We start from the raw sequence: 23,254 nt of genomic DNA on the forward strand, positions 1-23,254 counted from the left end.
GTTTAAGGGTTTGTTACAGGTTATTTTTGTATACCTTGTATATTATCTACTGCTTTATAATAAAAATTATTTAGAACTGTATGCCCTACATACATGAAAGAGATTAAAACGTTGCTGCACGTGTTGTTTTGTAATAATTTTATTTTCATAAAAAGCAGCTATTATTTGTAACACTGTGATGTTTAAAATTAAAACCAGAAGTGGTTACTGAGATATGTTAATGTAACTTGATGGTCTCTAGTCAATGAAAACACTGACAGTATTGCAAGGAATAAGTAAGACAGACTTATTCTGGTTTCTGGTTTCACAGAAAAGGCTTCAGATTAGTCCCAGACTAAAATGAATTTCGAGCTGTCTTAACTGAAAATAACTTGCCCTGAAATATCTTAAAATATGTCAGTGCCATTGTTTTGTTTCAAGGATACACATTACTAATGTTTTTTCTACGGCAGCAAATTGCAACCAACCGCTCACTCCACCCCTCCCAGCCTTTTAAACACTACGACAGTTGACAAAATATGGCGGATATGAAATGTTGAAAGGAGAAACAAGCCATGATGTTAAATGTAGGATAAATTAAATACATTAAAAGCAGAATAAATAACATAAATCACCCGTAAAAAATATAAAAAGTGCAGAAGTAAAATAACAGAGTCTAAAGCTTAAAAGTTAAAAAGTACCACAGAACAAACAAGTTTTTAGTTTGGGCCTACCTTACTTGAATTTCTGCTTTTGCCATCATGGAAACATGTCTCAGCATGAAAACATCTCACTAAAGCTACATCTAGCAGTCCTAAGCTAAAAATCTCTCCACCAAATTATTGCCACCAAGCATTGTAGCATTAAAAAAGTGCCCTTTACTGAGAAAAGTAAACCGATCCATTTATTCTAAAGAAGAAGTCAGTTAAATCCTTGCACTGAAGTGTCCTGCTTGTCAGTAGGCATCACAATCTCAGGACTGGTCTCTTCTACAGGTGTGTGAGGGACATCAGGTGGCTCAGGAACACCATGTCTTGTTTCTTCCTGTGACAATCCGATATTTTTTGTCAATGGTGTTGTTTCTATTTCCACAGTAGTGAGCCGATTGTTAACCCGTTCTTGCCGTTGCTGTGCTTCTTTATGAAGTTGACACAGGATCAGGCCAATTAAAATAGTGGATAGAATGAAAAAAATGAGTAATGCTATCCAGTGATGTCTTTGGGGCACTCCTGTAGACAACACAAATATATTTTTTTTAGAAATTCAATTTCTGACCAATTCCAAATGATAAAAAACAACAATCAAACTTCGGAAAATGTACCTTTCACAGTTAAAATGCAGACACTCACGATATCACCCATGTTATCTTTCACAGTAAATGTTCCACTATCTGAGGATGATAATCCCTTCAGCACAAGAGAGGCATTTACAACACCCACTCTGTGTTTATATTTGGGGTCACATATGGAGTTGATTCCATCAACACTGCAGACCAGCATGCCAACGCCCTCAGAATTGCTGAAAGTTATTGCCACTGCCTCCAAGCTGAACAGATCAAGAATTAGATCATCACCCATCTGTCCTTCAGTGGTGCTTCGATGAGCTTGAAAAAATAAGAATTTAAGTTGTAATTAAAGTTGTAATTGAGGAAAAACTATGTACGAAGGAATATCTATGAACCTGTAACAGTGAGTGTCACAGCACCAGGATGCCCCGGTTCCTCTGTTTCGTAGTAGCACTGGTATAATCCACTGTCTGATGGAGTGACCCTGGATATGGAAAGAGAAAGATCTCCATCCCTGTAATGATTCAATGAAACCGAGGCCCTCTGTGTAAAACCCGAACCATAGCTTGTATGTCCGTTTTTGACTTCTAAAAATAATTTGCCGTCCTTTTTCCAGAGGATGTTCACGGCATCATCAGCAATTTGTTTCTCTGTCCGTGCATAGCAGGGTAATGTGACGTTTTGTTGGACTGAGGCGTTCACAGTAGTGGGTACTAAACATTGGAGAGGCACAAAACAGAGAATCATGTATTACAGTGGGTTGACATGGTTGCATATTCATTCATCTATGTACATTTTGCATTATACAGAACAAAGGATTAAATAAGTAAGGACCAACCCAAAACATCCAAGTGGACAGTACAGAGAATCTTTGAATCACAGTGTGCCTCATACCAGCCTTCATCATTGTACAGAGCGGGGAGTAAGGTCAGAGATGCATGTCCATGGCCAATCTTTGCTCTTTTCTTAAAGCCGTCTCCCTCTGAACAGTTACCTTGGACACAATTTAAAACCTTCAGATTGTCATTGTTAGTTTTGAATCTCCATGAGAGTTCCCTGTTACATGTTGAGTTACAGATGAGAACGGCGGTCTCCCTCAGATTCACCACAACAGGTTTCGATATTGCAGACAGAGCGGGTACTAGCAGATAAGAAAGAATTGCATTTAAAAGTCATTTTAGATCAATGATTTGTTAATAACAGTGAAGACTTTTCAGCAACGTTAACATTTTTATTGTAACTTTTTGTAATTGCTTTTAATGATAGACTATTATACCAGTGATAATGTCACGGAACAGGTAGTGAAGAACCCAAGCGCAGGCAGCAATAAGGGGTAACACGGATTTTAATGAAAAAAACAAAAACCCACGAGGGGGTAAAATCCAGGGGATAACAAAGACAGCAAAAAACAAGAATGAAAACTCACAGAGGGTAACAAGAACAGGATACTACCGCTGGGACACAGCGTAGGGATAGAGCAAACAGTTTCCACGAGGTACAAGATTTACAAGAACAGGCAACATATACAACCAACGAGCAACAAGACAATAAACAAATGGGTATATATATAGGGAAACTAACAAAGGAGATAACGATGGGCAGGTATGGGTAATAAGCAGGGTTCTAAATTAACACCCGCCAACCCGCCAAATGCGGGTAAAAATTCATTTTGGCGGGTGTTAATAAAAACTTACTAGCCAGTTTGGCCGGTGATGCATGAGGCATTACATGCATGATACATAAGGCTCTGTTCTCGGTCATTTATCCTATGCATTTATCCACCTGACAGTACTTCCTACATTTCCCAAGAACACTGTTTCGTATTGCTACGTGGTGACGTTTCATACGCCCATTGGCTGCGCGCAGTTTGTAGTGAAACCAGCGCGAGAAACCATGGAAACGAACGGAGCCAGAGCAGGGAGCAGACTGAAATAAGACGGAGTTTAGCTAGATAGCTAGCTAGCTAGCTAGCAAAGTAAAGTATAAAGTTAAGATTAGCTAAACTAAATGAGGCGGTGGTTGGGACAGACTTCTGGGGGCGAGAAGAGGAACGAGGCAGGGGATGAGGATATCAACAGAGAAACGAAGAAAATAAAATTTAATGCCAAATGGCTGACGGGTCGTGAATGGCTTGTGTTTGATCACGAAAATGTCGTCATGTTTTGTCAGGATTGCCGCATGTACGCGAAAGAAAAAAACAAAACGAACAATTTCGTGGTAGGAACTACTAATTTTAAAGTCGAGGCAGTAAAGGACCATGAGAGTGCCCGAAGTCATCAGGAGAGCCTAAGGATTAAAACTGCAGATATATATAAAGACAGATAGAAAGATAGATAGAAAGATATAAAGATAGATACTGTAGATAGATATAGACAGATAGAAAGATATAAAGATAGATACTGTAGATAGATATAAAGACAGATAGAAAGATATAAAGATAGATACTGTAGATAGATATAGACAGATATAAAGACAGAAAGATAGATAGAAAGATATAAAGATAGATACTGTAGATAGATATAAAGACAGATAGAAAGATATAAAGATAGATACTGTAGATAGATATAGACAGATATAAAGACAGAAAGATAGATAGAAAGATATAAAGATAGATACTGTAGATAGATATAAAGACAGATAGAAAGATAGATACTGTAGATAGATATAAAGATAGATACTGTAGATAGATATAGACAGATAGAAAGATATAAAGATAGATACTGTAGATAGATATAAAGACAGATAGAAAGATATAAAGATAGATACTGTAGATAGATATAGACAGATATAAAGACAGAAAGATAGATAGAAAGATATAAAGATAGATACTGTAGATAGATATAAAGACAGATATAAAGACAGATAGAAAGATAGATACTGTAGATAGATATAAAGATAGATACTGTAGATAAATCCCAAACTTGAAATGTATGCACTTTCTGTGTATATTTTGTTGTATGTATTGTACTTTATATGTATTTTTCATGCCAAAATTGTTAATAAAATGATCAAATGCATTCAGTGTTACTCATATTTTCACCCGAAAAAAATTGGCTAGTGGAAATTCTGATTGGCTGGTAACTTTAGAAAGTTACCAGCCACATTGGCTGGTGATCAAAAAAGTTAATTTAGAACCCTGGTAATAAGACACAGGAGGAAAGCTATACTAGAAACGAGAGGGGCGGGGCCAAATGACGAGACAGGAGAGAACGCATATTATGTTCTGATTGACAATAATATGTTTCTCTCCACATAAAACACGTGGATCTGTCATGACTCTGCCCCTAGACCAGAAAATCAAGACAAGAGAAGGCAGAATCATGACAGATAAGCTAAAAGAGGGTCATCACAATATAACCCCATACATTCAAAATGAATATAGATATCAGGATCTTACCTAAGATGAATATAAATGGGAAAGCCTTCAGAATGGTCCTAGATGAAACCATAGTGGCCTATAAAATAAAAACATGAATAAACAACAAACTAAATAAATACATGACATGACATGTGAATTACACAGGACTGTTTCCGTTTTCCTCATAAGATTCGAATCATGTTTCTTTTGAATATATCATTTTTAAACCATTTTGCATTGTTATTTAAACATAAGCAAAAGACAAGTGTGACTCACTGTGTCATGCTTATGTGCAGACCACTTGTGTAGCCTACTTGGCAGATGTCAAAGAATGTAGAAAAACGAAATTCATTTTATATCAACATAATTACCCCCGTCTTTAAATATGTGTTCTTTACGTAACGTGAAGTGGCCAGCTGTGTGGTTTTTGTCTGGTTGTTAATCGCTCACTCACTCTATGATCTCCCGACTAACTTTGATTTATTTCAAAGTTTAATTTTAAGCGAGTCAACTTATATAGCTTCCCTCATATGTAGAAAAAAGTATTCATATTTATCGTTACTCATTGCTGTTTCTAACGCAAATCGGTGGATATTCGTGTCTTTAAGTTTAATTGTAGACAAGCACGTGTGACCAGTGGGAGACCAGCGGTCAAAACCGCAATCTCTAGCCTCTGCTCTTCATTATATGGCCTCCGTTGCACACACACATCATTTACGTTACCTGATTTCCTTGCACGTTTTTAGATTTCCCAGTGGATGTCAAATCCGACGTAGTCTTCTTTCAAAACATATATCACAATGTTTACTAATTCTGCTAAGTTAGATGTTCGATTTGTTTGTATTTCCGCAGTTTAAAGAAGTTGTTTTCCTTCCTGGAGGATAGCATTTACGCCCACTCCTAAAAAGGGCATATGTGTCATATCATAGACTGTGCATAATAATGCAAAGAAGATAAAGACTCTACCTCTGCACGAAAATAAATATAGCTGAAAAGTTCAGTTTAAAATTTAACCTGAAAACCCAACAACTGGAAAAAGATGCAAGAAAAACAGACACGGACCTGTTGTTTCAACGCTATTTAATAGTGTGCTTTCTCTACAGCAAGCAGCTAAAGCCTACAGTCAAATAATGTCATTAAACTGAAGGAAAAAGAAAAAATGTAAGGCTACAAAAAATATAACTCTGTCTGTTTATTTGTTATCAAAAATCAGCTTGCCCCATCAGTCTTTCTCTACAACCATCACTGGCAGCCCTTCTCTCATCAGGCAGACCATGGACCGCGGAACGCATCTGAACAAGGGGGGGCCATAATTTCAAGTCACGCGGAGGGGGTGGGGCGCAAATGCATTGAAACAGACAATATTACTGATATATTAAATAACGTTGCGGAGCACTTTATTTTATTCCGACACCACACAGTCACATCTACAGTACACACATGATGAACACGCACACACGTTTCCTCAGATTAACCCCTCTGATCCCACTTACATTCACACACAACAGGCCTATTTACACATAAACGCACAGATAAAACTATAGCAAACACAATAAGTACATCCAGTCCACAACCACACTTCATCTTGCTGCCTTGAATCTAAATCAACATCATAGTCATTATCATCACAAGTCAAGACATTATTATCAGATTGATGTGCAGAGCCGCACAGACACACACTCACACCCACAAAACAAGTACAGTTTTCCGCTCGTGTCACAAAATGTCAGCCAGTTAAAATCTTTGAACCACTGATATTGAACTGATCTTGCTCGTTGTGAAGACCCAGTCCCCTGTACCTTTTTGGTCTTCATAAGAACAGCAGGGTTTTGTGAGATCCCCCGCAGCACTCACTTGTACAGTGGCTGTCGGTAGCTTGGCTTGAAGCCGGAGGAGAGCAGCTAGCGGGCTCGTCTGAGTCTGTGGTGGAGATGGACGCTCCGGGTCTGTTGTTGAGGCGACAGTGGAAGCTGGAGTAGTTTGCTCATTTTGTTTTGCCAGTTTATTTGTTAAAAATCTGACATTGACTTCTGTCCCTTCATTGTCGCAGCCTGGTAATGCCGCCAGCGGTTAAACAGGTGCCCGCTGTTAGCTCGCGACGATGCTCTCACATGACAGACCTAGTAACTACGTCGACGTAACGTCGTAGTTGATAAACAATGCACACTAATTTCAAATCAAAATGCAGTAGTCAGTGTAAGTTTTTTTTATCGCAGCAGTTGGTGAGAGTGAGTGAAGCTGTGTGGTGACTAGTATTGTTTGGCTCGTAAAAACACGGATACAATTTAGGCTTTTATTCATATCAGATAGTTTGTCAGAGTACAAAAGTTGCCCGGGCCGTGGCCCCCCTGGCCCCCCCAGTTCCGCGGTCTATGAGGCAGACAATATACAACACATACAAGGCATCCCATTTTTCCTTGCCATTTTTTGACACTGTAGGTCACTACAAATTGTTTGGAAATACATATTTTTGGCCAATATAATTGTTATAAATTGTTAGGCAACAACATGCAGAGGTTTTGTAGCCACGGCAACAACTAGGCCACTGATGGGTTTGGGAGTCAGAGGAAAGGCCTTACGACAAGGGTCACTGCCAGAGGCTGCTGAGCGAGGCAGCAACAGGCTGTGGTTAAAAGGGAACTTAAGGAAGGATCCCAAATGGGCGGAGAGGGGAAAAATCACAGGATGCGCACCTGGGACGCCAAATGTAGCTGTTTAGCCCTTTTTAGGTGTCGTGGGCCTATCAACGAAACACAGAGGAAGGAGTGTGCCAACCCGACGACCCCAAAGAAGTGATTACCCCTACTCCCCACTCAAGATGTCAACAAGTGCTGATTATTCTAAGAGATTGTAACATATGCTCAACCAAACAACCACTGGACATTCATAGTAGGCTATGTTTTTTAAATTACACATAACTTGAGCCAAAAATTACTGCCATATATCATTCAAATGCAGTTCCCTTGAGAGCAAAATCTAAAATGGGAAAGATTTGTATATATTGACCCTTTTGGTGCCAGCTTTTAAAGACAAATAACCCCCCCCCCTCCTTCCTTTTGTATAACTACCCTAACTGTGAAGGCAAATAAACATTATAGCGCCATCTACTGTTAATCTTGTCTTTACACTTTCTTAGAGTGATAGTTCTCCCAAAAATGAAAAATTCTGTCATCATTACTAAACCTCTTGGTAATGTTGGTAACCGAACAGCACTGGCCTATTCACTTCTATGTGGACACAAAACCAGTGTAAGTGAATGTTGCAAGTAACAACATTCTTCAAAAGATCTTCTATTATCTTCTGCGGAAGAAGAAAGCCATGCAGGTCTGAAATTACAAGAGGATGAGTAAATGATGAAATTTAATTTTATGGTGAAAATTTAGTGATCACTTGGACATTGTCTACGTGACAGTGGCGGCCGGCCAATAGAGGGCGCTAGGGCGCCGCCCCCCTTAAGCCACAAAAAAAATTAAAACAATTAAAACAAAAATAGTAATAATAATGAGAAAAACATCAGTATGTCAATATTTGTGTGTTTTAAATATGGAATGCACCCAGTAATACATGTAAAATATGATACAAAATCATATTTGCAACCTTTCCTCTGCCTGTCTGACTGCTTCATCAGCTCTGGGGCGATAGAGAAAGCGCCCCAAGGAGGCGGGTCTATGTAGCAGTTAAGCCAATTGCTAATTTAAGATATGAATGTATGACATAAAATTTAGCCAATCAGCGTTCTTAAATAGAATCCAAGAAGGGCGATCATTTTATCGCCCCAAGCCCTGATAAAATAAGGACTGGGCTCTAGGGGCGCCATTTTTACTAAACGACAATGGCGATCGCGGACGTTACTCCTCCAAGACCCAACCCTAACTCGGTGAAATCTCTCCTCCAAGATCCGTTTGAGAGGAGGACTTTGTCGGAGAAAGTTCGGGTGAAAGAGCTGGGCCCAGATCAACCTGACCTCTCAATCAAACAGCAGGCTAGCGAAAAAGGGAAGCAGTATATGCGCGGCTTCTCCCGTAGCTTCACACACACACACACACACACGTTTCTTTGTATATAGTTGACCTTAGCATAAAAATCATTCAGTTATATATGGTACTCTAAAAAATGTTAATAGTGTGTTTGCTAATATTACTGTATATATGTTTTGTATCAATTAATTGTTGCAGTTCTGGAGCACATTAACAATTAGTTACATTTAGTTTGATCATAAAATACTTTATGCTATTCTTCCAGTCAAAGGTTTGAGTTCAGCCACTTGATATCCATTTCTATATTATACATCCTTTATACAGTGTAAGAATTCCTATAAACTTTATAATAATTTAATGTTATTGTCCACTTTCCACTCTGTTCTGACAGCATGCATATTGTGTTGCCTATTTACTACCAATGGCACCAACAGCCTTTCCAAAAGATGTTACTTATATGTAGAAATAGTCAATTGTTTACAAGTTCAGTTTAAATGCAAATAAAAGGCTTGTGTTTGTGCATCATGATGTTTATGTTTTTGTGTACGAATGCCTCAACTTTTTAATATTGGCATTAAATAATTACTGACTATTTCACTGAGCACTGCTGTCCTGCAGTTTGTGTTAAATTTTATTGCGATGGTTACGGAAACAAAAAAGTATGGCACAGCCCCACCGAGAATATTTTTCACCAGCCGCCACTGCTACGTGATCTTTTTTTCTTCTAATTGTACAAATGGCTATGACAATATTGCTTGTACTGACCAGTATTGTTTCATATAAATATTAAACAAACATGGTAAATTAAGATTTGCCAACCCTAAGATGCTTATTAATTTCATTTATATTTATTTATATGAACAAGAAAGATAATAATTAAGGTTATTGAAATGTTAAAGAAGAATGAAATCCGGATGTTTAAATATTGATATTCTGTCTATTCAATTTTTCATTGTTCTTTGTCCTGGTCTTTAGGTGCACCACAGAAACAGCCAGAAGCATTCCCAGTACGCCAAAACTCAGCACTGCTGCAAATGCCTGATAATGTAGAGTGAGTCCACCAAAACCTGAGGATAAACCCGAGTCTCAGATTATCAAGATGAATACATTTAAAAATATATTGCATTTAATTTATACAAGCAGCAGTGGGTCAGGGGAGTAAAGGCACTTGCATGTTGTAAGTAAGAGATCCTTCATTTAAATAAATGTTTTTCGTATTGCTTTAGTAGGCCAACCGAGCATTTGGTGTGTCTCCTGTCCTTAAACTAAAGCAATTCTTACCTTGAACATGCTGTTCTTTTTCTTTACTGCCCTGGTGGGTTGCTTAAAAGCATACAGAAAGTTAAGTAGAACATTCGTGCTAATAACAAGTAGTAATTTTCATTTATTTATAAAAATGAAACATCCACGCTTACTGTATATCTTCACTCCGTTGCCAAAATTCATCTCTTTTCCTTTAAAAGTTGCACAGTAGTAAGTGCCAAGGTCATTAGTAGAGACATTGTGGATTTTCAGTCCAGTACTCTTTTCAAAATTTTCAAAATGAGACGGCTTTGAATTCCAGACAGGAGACAAATTGCCATCATGCTTTAAAATTGTGACCATCAGAGAGGTTGGCTGTCCCTCGGCACTCATCTTTAGCCAGTGGATTTCATTGAAGAACGAGAGATTACAGTTTATCGACACCACGTCTCCAAGTTTAACCTCTTTCATCTCTACTGCTCCCAAATGCTTTAAGGGCAAGAAGATGAGAACTGATAGAAAGAGAAGATAAAGGTTCCTTAGCAACTTCCTTAATAAACGTTGAAGTATGCCATTTTAACCGTGTTTTGGTTAATCATTTGCTGAATACTTTACACTTTAGCATTAAAAATATAACCGTTTGAAAAAAAATATGTAACATTTTAAATTAGGTGCCATTTAGTTGAATCACATAATAGATAACATGCATTAGATGCACTGAAATAGTTTTTGCTGTTTCACTTTTATTTGTTTTGCTATATAAATCTTACCCGTTATAGCGGTCAGGTGTGACAATCCCATTGTGGATGTGTAGACATAGTCCAGTGTTTGCTTCTAAAGAATCAGAAGACTTTCAGTTAGGGGAAATAAAACCACTTCTGTTTACTACCCACTCCCTGTCTGAGTCAAAACTTTCATCATTGTTATTGTATTCTAGTCTAATCCCCTATAAAATATGTTTAGCCTTATTAGTACTATTACTAATAAAGGATCTGTTTCCAATGCTAGGTTCTCTTATGCTTCATGTTCAGAAACCAAACTGTTTTTATAATTTCCTCTATAGTAGGTTTCACTACAGGCTGCTGTTCTGGGACCAGGTTCTCATTTAAAACAAATCACACTTCAAAAACTTATTCGAGTCCCCTCTTGCAGCAGGAAGTTATTTGGTCAAAGGAAGTTTCACAAACATAGCTAAGACCATTGTGGGCGTTAAAGCCACAACATACACCATTGTTTTTCCACTTTGTTCAGTGTTAACATGTTAGGTCTGCAGAGAAAACTATAACTGTGATCCGTTAAAAAGCATGCTATCGTGTAAGGGTGGTATGAATGAGAACGCTTTCTGCAACTTTGAGATTTGAGAATTGTTTATTCAAGTTTATGGATATTTTTTTACATAAACCACTTCAATTTATAAGCCTGCAACAAAAATTGTGTGAACCAATGGTTATATCATTAAACTTAACATGACTTTTGAACACGAATAAAATGTTTCAAATTTGCTATAACAATTTCTGTATTTATCAGTGAACTAATAAAGTTGAGAGTAGGCAGTCATTAACTGGGCTTTGCTAATAAACATTTTCATTTGAAGACAATAAATCACAAACGTTTTAGCCAACGGCACTTTCAAATACAATTGATGGGTGAAGGAAAATGCAATGCAAGGTTCACCACAAACATCTAAAACAATGAAGTGAGATTAAGAAAGATGAAAATATTAATGAGTGCATACAATACATTTAAATCCACAAACTAAATTATAAACGTATCACAAAATGACAAGCTACAAAAAATGGTTTTCATCTCAGGCACTTAAGACCCATTTAGTTAAAGTAACACTACGCCTTACACACTAGGTTAGCTGTCATTTGGTTTGAAATGGCAATGGAACATGTTTCAAGAAATATGATACAACAGAAATGATATGGCAAAACGTTCATTAAATAAGCTGCATTGCAGCTCGTGCATCCTTATAGTGTAAACACAGGATTTCCTAAAAGGTCAATATAATATAACTTTTTAAAATCATTTTGGTTTCTCTTCCCCTAGTCTTCCAACAAGTCCGGAAAGCTCTCTGCTGGCTCCCATGTGTTCTGAAATTTTGCTCCACTAACAAAAGACAATTAAGATATTGATTCATTATACATACTAGCTTTCAATTTTGGCATTTTACATTCTTCTGGTAGTTAAATATAGACCACTTTCGCAAGATGTAAACACTGGTCCAGTAACACTTCCGGTTTCAGTTTTTACTTATTAAATATTATCCGTTTAAATATGATCCTCTAAAATCTTGCATAAATGACAGAATGTTTAAGAAATTCGTTTAACATTTTGTTTCAGTTAAAAAAAATGTGGTAGTATTTTGTTGAAACGTTTGTGCAGTGTTAAAAAGCAGAAACCGGAAGTTCTTCTGGACCAGTGTTGAACCAGCAATGTTTACATCTTCCGAAGTGGTCTAGATTGCTCTCTCATTATATAAAATATTATCAAGAATAGATTGTACAGTGGGATTTTGCCAAGACGAAGTTTTTGTTTTTAAAAAACTGATGTGGGAAGAGAACTTACCACAATGAGCATGGCATCCACTTGACCCGAACTTCACTTTTTCCCTTTTGAAATGAAATGATGGTTAAGCACAATCAGTTTTTTTTAGCTCAAGCACAATAGTTTCTTTTCAGCTCCATCTATGATTCAAAGCTTATGGGGTAGTGCATTAAAATGATCAGATTTTGTCCTACCTTATTGGTTCTCCATTTCAGAATTTTTTCAACAGGAAACACACCATTGTATGCATCATGAGAACAATCTAAATGAAAAATATGAACAATTATACCTTCCAAAACAGTCATAATAAATTAAGTCACCAAACTAATCTCAATTAACTTTGATAATTTTATAACGTTATATCATTATATACCTGGCATTTTCCGCTTTCTTGGAGAGGAAGAGAGCCCTGACTCATCGCTTCCACTGTTAGACATTCCTTCATCCTTTACATTATTAGATCCATGTGTGACGGGTGACTGTAGGCCAAGCGCATCTTCACGTAACTCAGTTTGGCAAGTGGAGCTCGACATCACTGCATTTACACTCCTGTCAGTTGACTCTTCAACACTTGAGTCTAAAAGTGTTTCTGTTACACCGGGCTCTGATTCCTGTGTTTTGCTGGCACAACTGGTCGAGTTGTCATGCAAAGAATCGCTTTTCGTGCATAAAGCAGCCTCCAACTGAGAGTCTGAAATTCTCTCAAGACGAACCTGTAGCTGAGATTTCATGTTCTTGTGTGCATTTACGACAACATTCTCTTTACTCTCCTGAGCAATACCATCGTTGGGATGGATTTTTTTGTGCAGGTTCCAATCACACTGGGTGGCGAATGTCTGGTCGCATTGACTACAGATGAACGGAGGACCGACTTCCTGACCGTGTGCGGACAGCCCCTGCATTGTAACGAATTTGTGCAAACACCTGTCACAACTTTGAGGCATTGAGCACTTGTGACTCTTGAACAGGATGTTACTTTTAAACCGTTTATCACATTTACGGCAAATGTATACAGTGGGCACCTGGTGATGGGCTCTGGTGGGGCTCGACTGGAGGTCGCACTCGTCCGACGTACAACACAGGCAACGTCTGTGCATGTTGAGGTGCTGCCTGTCTCGAAGAGCGCGAACAACCATGTCATTAGCATGCTTTTTCATTAATCTTCTTCTTTTCACCACTGGTTTTATATCCTTTGACTTTGGGTTAACCGTTAACACGCCTGTGCTTGAAGGTCTATTGGCAACAGTATTATTTGTGGGCTTGTTTGAGGAGGCAATGTCTCCTTTTACTTGCGACTTGTTAGTAGATGGACAAACTAATATGGGATCAGCAACCGTCTGTGTGCCGTGGATCTCCTGGCTGTGGGGTGGGCTGATAGCTCCACAGCTATAGTCTATTTCAGCGGACGATGCATCTACACAAAACACACATTAGTACAATTTGGTGGGATCACATCAACATTTATACTACAAACAATAGTAATAAAAAATGTTTTCAGTTTTTTCTGTGACAGGGAAAATGCTGCTGGAATTTGAATAAAAGCTCCGTTTCTTTCAGTGTCGGACAAAGTCATTTTCCTGCCAAGCAGATAAGTAAGACCTTGTGTGAGAAATAGTAATATGGATCTAAACCTTAAATCCGCATTACATACTTAAACCTTAATTTTTTTTGGCATAGCTAGCAGAATGGATCCTGTTGATGTAACATATTCTAAACATATTCATATTCTTTATTGTCTCAAGCACCTGTATTGCTTGACTGGGCTGTCACTGGTCCACTGGTGTTAGCATACCCCTCACTGATTCTTCGGTTTTCCACTGAGACAATCTGCGTTCTGTCTTCAGAACCCTGAAGAAGTGTAAAATGGTGATTATGAAGAAATGACATTTCACAATCTACATAATACATGTTAAAGGGGGCATGCACAGTGTTTTATGCATTCTGACTTATTTGCAATGTTAATTATGCAGGCATCTCATGCTTAACATAGTCAACTTGTTGGACATCAACGAGTTGGACATAGTATTTCTGCGCTGGATACACTCCCCCAGCACTCCAACTGGATTTTGAACTTTTTATAAGTCTGGATCCCTGGTCCCAGCGCTAAAAGATGTCGAACATGAGCCGCATGTGGTAAGTGTAACCAAGTCATATCTGTGTTTATTTGGAAATCGGCGTGTTCGTGCATAATGTAAACAATACGAACTTATAGTGAATCAATATTTATGCAGGGACAATGCGATGATGTATTGTGTGCTCGTGCTTTAGTTCGTACCCCCACACACGGAGGTCGTATTTTTCCAGAAATGTTCATACAACTGTATCTATCTTTTATAAATGTGATCAAACCAAATACTCTTCGAAGATACAAAGTATGCAATACTACTCTATAGGAACTCAAGATTAATACGAGATCGGCAGAAACTGCGTGTGTTATGGCAGCTTTAAGAGTATCTTCGGGGACACAACTTTTCAGCCAAGTCAAAACTCTTAGGTCACTTTTGATTGTTTTAACCAAATTTGGATTAAACGGCTGTGGCACCACTTGGCAGTGCACTAAATGTTAAAACAAGAATGACAGAACCCAACCCACACTACTCACTCCCACTAACCTGAGCCTGTGGCCTGAAAGCATCAGCGTCCTGTACGTCAGGCTGAGATACCATACGTGAAACTTCCACCTCATCATCTTCACTTTTCATTTCAGACAACATCTGTGCTGTGATGATGGCCTCTGTTTTCTGGAGCTTGCACTCCTCCAGCTGCTGCTTTAAAGAGTCGATTTCTTTCCAGCTCCTGCTTATCTCCACCCTGGTTTCCGTCAGGACTTTGCTGAACATTTTAACTATTTCTGCCGTTGTTGCCACCATGAGGCCTTCGATCAGAGTCCCGAACTTTGCCGACAGAGCATCCTCCACCTCCATTGTGCCGGGTTGGTTGTTGGTTCCTTATATAGAAGGCGAAACAGGTCCTTTTAATTAAAAACATTTAATGGAATCAACACAATAACCCCAGTATTTGGTAGCACAACTATACATGGTAGCTGATGTGTCAAAAAACAAAACAAAAAACATACTTTTACTCAAATAAACGAACTGCTATGCACAATTATTGCTTCGTGTAGGATGCAAAACATATGTCAGTAATAAAATAATGGGTAATTACACATATTTGATCCTTATTAAAATCCTTATTGTTTGTGCCTGTTCATTTTGAATTCATCACGTGAAGAAACCTTAGGAACTGTTACGAATTGTTGCATGGAAATGGTTGAGGAAAACCACGTGAACGTGGGCATATCTCGTGGTAAAGGTCCATTCCTTTCAAAGCAAGCTAAGCACCAACTGATTTTTATATCCCAGAAAGTAACAAAAGATGTTCTCGCGTTTAATATCTATCGATCGTCTTTTTTTTAACCTAAACATAGAGCGGTTAACGTTACGTGCGCTCTAATATTTACGCACAGGTTTGCCGCGTTGCTAGGAAAGTTCCTCACTTTATCAATAGACTTTAACTGAAATCGGTCATCGATGATGGCGCCTGTGCTCATTCTATAAAGCATCGCAAATAACCTAATACCACAACCTACCACCAGCGCACACTCAAAGTCAAAAACACACAAAACGATATAAGCTTACCTTTTTATAAACAATGTATTGTTTGTTTGTTTGAGACTGGCGCTGTCGCTCACCTTCTCGATAAGCGGCGCAACTGCATAACTGACCGACGGGAAACACGCGGCAGCGTGACCTGATTCCCGCTTGAGCCCAAAGCTGATATGAACCAGATCATTTTTATTTAAAAAAATATATACATATATATATAATGCATTTGTACTGTGGAATTTGTTCTCTGCTTTGTATTCTGGACAAAAAGGATCATTCGGGAAAAAATGACTTTTGTAGGAAATATTTATGTGAGCATTTAACGGAGATAAAAGCATGTGCATTTATCACATAAGAAAAACTGTACAGATAATTAGAAAATACATATAATAGGCCTACATAGTATTATTGCGAATTTTTCATATGAGGACAATTCATTCATGTTTGTATGGAATGGATAACATATTGAGCCAAACTCCCAGAATCTGATGAAAATGTGCAATGTACTCAAACTACTTAAAGTGCTTTTATTCTAAACACAGAGTCTCAATTCTTGTAACCCCTTCTATGCAACATTCACTCATACAGACTGCTTTACACTGAAGGGCAGCAATAAAATAAACATAGTCTTTATAAAAGAAAACAAACCAAAGCACACTAAATAAATGTCACACGGCTAAATTTTATTTAGTTCACATTTTGAAGATTATCTCTTTTAATAAGATACCTCTGGCCCATCGGTAAAATATTTTTCTCCACAGCAGTTTCCTAAAGCAGAAGAAAAGAAACTTTGTTTTAAAATAAATACAATTCAACTGAGAATTATTGAGACTGTAGAATAAATGTTATTAAAATAGTAAAAAAAGACTTGTGGAATTACTTGTCATAAGCTTCATTTAGACAATCAAGAGGGTTTAAGGCTTAATTCATCAACCTGAGAGACTCCCTGCTCAGTTTTTGGTCCTGGGGGATCCCAGGCAACATTGAACATGGTGACAAAGTATGGGATGTTGCCTTATAGTGACCAACTAATTTGTCTGTTATGTGACACATAATTACAGGTGAATTTGCTAGAATCTAACACAATAACAGGCTGGTGTGCAACAAAAAGGTAGCTCATATTCAAATAAAATTGTGGCACATCGGTTTCTGTGAAATTTTACACATCAAAGAAATTTGAGATCAGATTTTTGTCTGCCCTAGTATAAGGTACCATATTCTTCGAAAACTCTCCAAAAAATAACCCAAAAATCATAACATACTCTAGCTGTAAAAATGTGATTTCACAGCATTTTTATAATAATCTACACAAAATATGAAGTATAAACATGAATAATTCAGTACAAATTATTTTGAAATATCAGTAATTTAGCTAAACAAACGTCATTTCAGCCTTTAAACCAAATGTGTACAACTCCAACCTTTGCTCTTCTTCGAAGGTAATCCCTGCGGTTGTGTAGCATTTTAGTACATCGTACAATCACCTCTGTCTCTCTTCCGTACAACTGTGGCAGGGCAGAAATGATCTGTGCAGGAAATGGGGACTTTATTCGCTACAAACAATATCTTTATATTCGTGTACGTTGGATCATGCAGGAAACAATGAGACCTGTTACTAATACAGATTAGCTCATTAAATACAATAAATGAAGAGGATTAAACCTTTGCTGTAATTGGAGCCCACTCAATGTTCCTGCTATAGCATGCCCTCTGCCACACCTGAAACTGTGTCAAGATCTCCCTGGCCACTACCTGTTGAAGAAACAAGAGACCAATGAAATGGGTAGATCAATGACTATCAAATTTCTTTTATTAAATTGCTTACACTGAATGTTCTTTGTTTGTTTATGGAGTGCAGTCCTTGTTCTGGGGAAGGGAGTTCTGCAAACCTTCGGGAAATCTACAACATACACAATACCAAAATAAGTAATCCAGTTTGAAAATATTCATATTTCATAAGCATTTATCGACTTTTAGAGGCAATCAAATGCGTACTCGTGGTATTACATTTTACCAAAATGAATGCAATGCATATTTATGTAGACCATCATGAGCATGGTGTCCTTTTATATTGTTTATTTTATATGTTGTCAGTTAAACTACATTCATTTGCAGTGTTTTTTATGGGAACATTAATTTTAGGAATACAAATTTATGCAGGAATTTATGCATTAGTTTGACCTTGAAATATAAATATTTATTTTTAATCTCAAGTAACATGCTTAAATTATCCACATAAAACATTTCAGTCATTTAAAGTCCGCCATTTGCTGAGAAAAAAGAAAACAAATCCATCAGATAGTAAACTTTATTTAGGAAATAAATTAAGTCTGTTCCTTTCCATGAGAAACAGCAGATTATGTAAGAATCTTAACGGAATGCCACTATCTAACATAAAAAATACTGAAAAGGACATTGACTAATGTGAATAAAATTTAGAATGGAGAATTTGGGGTAGATGACCTTTAAGGAATGACATAAAGCAGTTTTATAATGAAAATGAATTGAAGTGCCACATTGGGAGTCATGGTAGCAGTCATTAAACTAAATGGTATTTATACCTTGAATTTTATCAACAGAACCAAATCACAACCAAAAGGAAAGGTTTTGGATGAAACTTTATAATCAAAATAATTCTAAAGGGTTAAAGACACAATTCCACTGCAAACATCGGGAAGTATTCCTTTCACAAAAAGGACAAAAAAAAAATTCTGTGCCATATAAAGGGAAACAAATTTTTACTTAAGAAAATAGGTCAACACTGTTGTTGAAGAGAATACATAAGAACATTAAATACACAATTTTACACTACTTTACATTGATAATACCACAAAAAGAATCCTGATGAAGTAAACCAATCACCTCAGTTAATAAATGCAGGCCGTGTGTATTGAAAACTCTGAAAATTGAAATCTTAAGGAATAATTTATCCAAAAATAAATGTGCCATTCCAAATGTAAAAGATTTATTTTATTTAAAGACAAACAAATACTTGTATTATAAAATGCCATCATGCCATGTTCATATGGGACTTAAAAGCACATCCGTACATCTCTAAAAATCTAAATAACATTAGAGGGTTAGTAAATTTCTTATGAAGCAAATCAATAGATGTGTGTGACAAAAACAACTGAGCTTATTTATCAATTTTGAAACCAAAAGAACCACATCAGGGTGCTAAATATCAGGGATATAACGTACCTGAGTATCTTTATCAGTGTGTTTTTACTTTGGGAAAATTTTACTTCACTTTTAAAGCATATATTATACTTTTGACTCGACTACATTTCATGAACTATTTTGTTTATACATAAAATAAGTAATAAATATTTGTATCTTTAATACTTTAAGCACTTTTATTACTTTAAATTAATTTAATCTACTTTGACTAAAATACACACATTTTTTGAGTACAATGATTTGAGTAAAAGGGAGTACTCTGATGTTTTATGCACTTTTTATGTAAATTGTGGTTATCAAATGCAGTTGAGTAAAATATATGATATATGCTATGCTTTGTAATGTATGGAATTTAAATCTTTACAAAGTAAAAAACGCTGATCCTTGAAAGTAAGAGTACTCAAGTAATTTACACCGCTGCTAAAAAATATATTAATATAATAACTGTCATGACATTTCATCAAGGGTCAAACAAGAACCAATGAGATTCTGACGTTATTAATGTGTCGCCATATTTGAACTTGGATGTACTTGTTTCTGTGTCACTTAATAAGTTTAAAATATGGTTTAAAATTATATACAAATGATTTGTGTTTAACTAAGTATAGGAAGTCATGTACATCTGGATTGGCGTGAGGGTAAGTAAATTATGAGAATTTTCATTTTTGGTTGAACTATTCCTTTAACTTTAAAGAGTGTTTATTTATTTTCCTGCACAACAGGTATTCTTTAAAGAAGATTCCCATGCATAAGACTTCAAGGTGTGGTTTTTGTGTCAGTTAGGGTCAGACAGCGGTCTTCTTAGCTTGCCAGAATGTTCAGTCTTCTTGAGCTCTAACCACTGATATAGTGTCTGATACCGCGTGCGGTTTGGCTGACCTAGAGATCTTATCATTCAGAATCAATGTGTAACAATGTCCCCACATTGAAGAAACCAAAATTAGTGTCCATTCTCCAAGATCAAACATGCCAACTAGGGAATTTTTTATATTCTCGAACAGAGCAGATCATTTTAATATGTAAACATTTGGCTAAATGAGAATTAGTTCAAAGAGAATTTAAAACGAAATGAAGTCATAAAAGACGAATTTTGTTTAAAACCGCTAAAATTACTTCACTCCTCTTCCGTGGATTTTCAGTAAATGAGTTTTCATTTGCCTGGGACCCAGAAAGCTCTTTCCGCACTGAGGGCAATTGTAAGTCTTCACTGCATGGCTGTGTCTTCTGATGTGAACTCGCAGGTTGGTGGCACGATTGAACCTCATCCCACACTGAGTGCAGCTGAAGAGTTTCTCCCGCGTGTGGATGTTCTGGTGCTGCCTGAAGTTGCTAAGCCGAGCGAAGGCCTTGCCGCAGTGCGGACAGACATGAGGTCTCTCCCCGGAGTGATGCTGCTGGTGAACCCTTAACTCAAAGTTGTAAGCAAATGTCTGATCGCACTGAGGACAGTTCAACGGTTTCTTGCCTTTGTGGATCAACATATGAGCCCTGAGGTCACATGCTCTCACAAAAGTTCTCCCACAGTGGGTGCAATGGTGAGATCTTTCTGCATGGATTTGTTCTGCTGGCATCCTGTGTTTGTCCTGGGAGAAATGCCTTGGGTATTGTGCACGGCTGATTATTTTCTCGCCCGGACAAACAACACTGTGAGAGTAAAAGGCACAACTTTCAGATACATCTGGCCTTGTACAATTTTGTCCATTTTCTTGTTGGACCAACAAATTTGAACTCATTGGAATGCTGGGTAGCCCCAGCTCTGTTGTGCTTAAGTTACTATGTTGTGCCCTAATACCTTGATGTACCAATGTGTTGACTGAATAGGGTGTGAAAAATGAGGTGGCATCTGGCATGTCGAGAGAGTTTAGATCTGGAAAGCTGTCTACCTGTATCTCCTCCTGATCACAAGATCCACTGAGCTCTCCGTGACTCGGATCAGCCAATTCTCCATGGCAAACATCATCCCTGTTGACACCTTCCCACACCGGAACAATCTCTTCCTCTTCTTTGACAGGGAGAACATTCGGTTCTGTCTCTGATTTTATTTTCTTCGGTGAAGATGGTTCCAAAGCCTCTTGAACCAAAGGACTGTGTAACAGTCTTGAGTGATTTGAGCTCATGTCCTTATCAAGTGTACAGTCTTTTTCAGATTTGTCTCTTACTCTTTGTTTAGCCTCACTAGACTCACTCTGAACTGGTGCGTTACCCAGAAGACTTTGCAGAACGTCCTGAGGAATCTGTATATTGGAGTTAGGTGTAGTGATATCTTTCACACTCTGCATGTGTACTTCATGCTTGTCTTTAGAATGTGAGTGTGCTGCAGTGTGTATTTTAGACTCCGGTTGATGTCTACTCTGCTGTCTCGGCACGGGTTGGGTCAACGGTGGCTCATTGGTTGACTGGTCTCCTAGGATTGGGCCTAAACAAAGCATGTATGAAAAGAAAAGAAAGGAAAAAATATTTAGCACAAAAGGACATGTGTAAATTGTTGTTTCGCTGAACACAAGATATTTGGAAGAATGCTTGTGACCAAACAGTTGTGGGGCACTATTGACTACAAAAGCAAACAATGGAAACAAAAGCTACTATGTCAACAGGTTCGGAACAGCTCGAGTGTGAGTCAATCTTGACTTTTTTGTTTTGGGTGAATTATTCAGTCTGACTTACCATGGATCGTCTCCACAGACTGGGTGTCTTTGTTGCTGCTGGCTCCCGTCCTGCCACATCCACAGTCTGGGCAATGTATTTTCCTCCCCTGTTCATATTCTGTCTGTCTCAGTTTGCTCTCAGACAACTGCAGCCTCCGCCTCAAAACTTCCACCTCTTGTTTACCATGACCCACTTCCTCCAGGAAGTTGTCCTCCACCAGCCTGGTTATCTCAAACATGGCTGATTTGAGGACGCTCTCCATGACAACGGAGAGCTGCGACTGGAATGTGAGGAAGAGGGCTTCTGACATTGTCCTGTCACCTCGAGGACACCTTTAAGGGATGGAATACCAATTTTGTAAGTCTCAAAAAGGATATATTAAAAATAAAATTCTGTTATATTTATTTTATATTAAAACCAAAATCCACCAAAAACGTTTTTGGTATGACAATTGACTGGCGCTTATTAGAAACGGCCCAAGGCGTGTTATGAATCTCTAACATATTTCTATTCAGTATTTGTCCTTTCTGGGTAACGAACTCATGACCTTTGCGTTGCTACAGCAACACAGCTTGCCATCTACAGTAAACCGAGAAATACATCGATATAGACGTGTTATTAATCACAAATATGTTGAATTTAATTACACATGTTATTTGTGAGATTGGTAATAATCATATCGTATTTTGTGTTCTACGTTTATACGCGTTCTCTCACTATAGGTGGGAGTTTCGGTTATGTTGTTATTGTTGTCATTAACCCACGTGCAATATACAACATAGAATGTGATGTGTGTTTTATTTCCAACGGTGTATTATTAAAACGTGTTGGTATGTATATGTATATATTCCCTCGGTTTACTAGCATGCTAGTGTCAACGGGCCCTTTGTTTACAGCACATTAAACACTAAACGTTAGACGATGACAACACGGTTATTCACACGTAGTCTACATACCTTATGAAAACGATATGTGCAGAGCAGATTTCACACAAAATGATTTGAATGGTTCGAATAAAGAGGTTGGTGAAACTGCTTTATGATCATTTACACAGTGTCGCCCCCGGATACAAACAAATATCTCGGTCGTCTCTTCTCTTAGCGCCCCGCATTGGTTTGGTGGACTTTATTTCATTCGAGTGAATCGTCTGATAACCGGCTGGTTTTCCGTTTAAAAATGTATATCGAGTTATAGCATATGCTTCACCTTGTTTGTTTCTGATATATTTGACTCCGGACCCCAAAGTACCCGCCTCTTTCCCACTCACAATTTCTACCTAAACAAAATATCCTGGAGCTTGTCGTATCTCAAAATCTATTACATTTTATATACCCAAACAAAAATAAATATATTTAACTGTTTTGTCTTATTTTTAATATTTTAAGTCATATTGAGAACTACTATGAGGCTTTATCGCTATAGTTGAGAAACA

General features: G+C 37.6%; 4 protein-coding genes across 10 annotated transcripts; all 4 read right to left on the minus strand.

The window, feature by feature from the left end:
• Window positions 1–116: 116 nt before the first annotated feature.
• Window positions 117–5,522, minus strand: odam (odontogenic, ameloblast associated). 2 transcript variants are annotated; one of them, XM_079462947.1, is made up of 6 exons: window positions 5,346–5,522; window positions 4,662–4,719; window positions 2,103–2,405; window positions 1,660–1,977; window positions 1,301–1,582; window positions 117–1,208 (listed from the first exon to the last, which is right to left on the minus strand). In XM_079462947.1, exons 2-6 carry the CDS (start codon window positions 4,711–4,713, stop codon window positions 901–903), a joined length of 1,263 nt encoding a protein of 420 aa, XP_079319073.1. In that variant the 5' UTR covers window positions 4,714–4,719; window positions 5,346–5,522; the 3' UTR covers window positions 117–900. The 2 variants fall into 2 exon arrangements, with proteins under 2 accessions (XP_079319073.1, XP_079319074.1); XM_079462948.1 differs by having other exon boundaries at window positions 137–1,208; window positions 1,329–1,582; window positions 5,346–5,498.
• Window positions 5,523–9,194: 3,672 nt separating this feature from the next.
• Window positions 9,195–10,985, minus strand: LOC306898063 (uncharacterized protein). Its single transcript, XM_079463292.1, has 4 exons — window positions 10,612–10,985; window positions 10,015–10,353; window positions 9,881–9,922; window positions 9,195–9,666 (listed from the first exon to the last, which is right to left on the minus strand). The coding sequence occupies exons 1-4, from the start codon at window positions 10,640–10,642 to the stop codon at window positions 9,518–9,520; spliced, it is 561 nt and encodes a 186-aa protein (XP_079319418.1). The 5' UTR covers window positions 10,643–10,985; the 3' UTR covers window positions 9,195–9,517.
• Window positions 10,986–11,187: 202 nt separating this feature from the next.
• LOC306898159 (uncharacterized protein) lies at window positions 11,188–16,173 on the minus strand. Of its 6 annotated transcripts, none has more exons than XM_079463431.1 (8): window positions 16,030–16,160; window positions 15,004–15,338; window positions 14,137–14,239; window positions 13,414–13,805; window positions 12,765–13,287; window positions 12,586–12,653; window positions 12,413–12,456; window positions 11,194–11,953 (listed from the first exon to the last, which is right to left on the minus strand). In XM_079463431.1, exons 2-8 carry the CDS (start codon window positions 15,313–15,315, stop codon window positions 11,890–11,892), a joined length of 1,506 nt encoding a protein of 501 aa, XP_079319557.1. In that variant the 5' UTR covers window positions 15,316–15,338; window positions 16,030–16,160; the 3' UTR covers window positions 11,194–11,889. The 6 variants fall into 6 exon arrangements, with proteins under 6 accessions (XP_079319554.1, XP_079319553.1, XP_079319555.1 ...); XM_079463432.1 differs by having other exon boundaries at window positions 16,083–16,154; XM_079463428.1 differs by having other exon boundaries at window positions 11,188–11,953; window positions 12,765–13,805; window positions 15,004–15,362.
• A 486-nt stretch (window positions 16,174–16,659) lies between these two features.
• LOC306897292 (uncharacterized protein) lies at window positions 16,660–23,097 on the minus strand. The gene is made up of 7 exons (XM_079461908.1): window positions 23,029–23,097; window positions 21,841–22,154; window positions 21,060–21,592; window positions 17,822–17,896; window positions 17,659–17,748; window positions 17,418–17,522; window positions 16,660–16,764 (listed from the first exon to the last, which is right to left on the minus strand). The coding sequence occupies exons 2-7, from the start codon at window positions 22,130–22,132 to the stop codon at window positions 16,684–16,686; spliced, it is 1,176 nt and encodes a 391-aa protein (XP_079318034.1). The 5' UTR covers window positions 22,133–22,154; window positions 23,029–23,097; the 3' UTR covers window positions 16,660–16,683.
• Window positions 23,098–23,254: the final 157 nt, after the last annotated feature.

This window comes from Barbatula barbatula, assembly GCF_947034865.1.
Source record: "Barbatula barbatula genome assembly, chromosome: 8".
In the NCBI taxonomy this organism is placed as follows: Eukaryota; Metazoa; Chordata; class Actinopteri; order Cypriniformes; family Nemacheilidae; genus Barbatula; species Barbatula barbatula.

Coding starts and splice junctions, on each gene's coding strand:
- LOC306898159 (XM_079463428.1), bottom strand. CDS start 15,315: ATGGAGGTGGAGGATGCTCTGTCGGCAAAGTTCGGGACTCTGATCGAA. Junction 13,806..14,136: donor AGCCCAGTCAAGCAATACAG/GTGCTTGAGACA, acceptor TGTTTTGTGTAG/ATGCATCGTCCGCTGAAATA. Junction 12,457..12,585: donor TGAAATGGAGAACCAATAAG/GTAGGACAAAAT, acceptor TCATTTCAAAAG/GGAAAAAGTGAAGTTCGGGT.
- odam (XM_079462947.1), bottom strand. CDS start 4,713: ATGGTTTCATCTAGGACCATTCTGAAGGCTTTCCCATTTATATTCATC. Junction 1,978..2,102: donor TGTCCACTTGGATGTTTTGG/GTTGGTCCTTAC, acceptor TCCAATGTTTAG/TACCCACTACTGTGAACGCC. Junction 1,583..1,659: donor TGTGACACTCACTGTTACAG/GTTCATAGATAT, acceptor TATTTTTTCAAG/CTCATCGAAGCACCACTGAA.
- LOC306897292 (XM_079461908.1), bottom strand. CDS start 22,132: ATGTCAGAAGCCCTCTTCCTCACATTCCAGTCGCAGCTCTCCGTTGTC. Junction 17,897..21,059: donor GTGATCAGGAGGAGATACAG/GTAGACAGCTTT, acceptor TGTATGTTGTAG/ATTTCCCGAAGGTTTGCAGA. Junction 17,523..17,658: donor GGGCTCCAATTACAGCAAAG/GTTTAATCCTCT, acceptor TTTCCTGCACAG/ATCATTTCTGCCCTGCCACA.
- LOC306898063 (XM_079463292.1), bottom strand. CDS start 10,642: ATGGGATTGTCACACCTGACCGCTATAACGG. Junction 10,354..10,611: donor ACACCTGACCGCTATAACGG/GTAAGATTTATA, acceptor TCTTTCTATCAG/TTCTCATCTTCTTGCCCTTA. Junction 9,923..10,014: donor CAACGGAGTGAAGATATACA/GTAAGCGTGGAT, acceptor TATGCTTTTAAG/CAACCCACCAGGGCAGTAAA.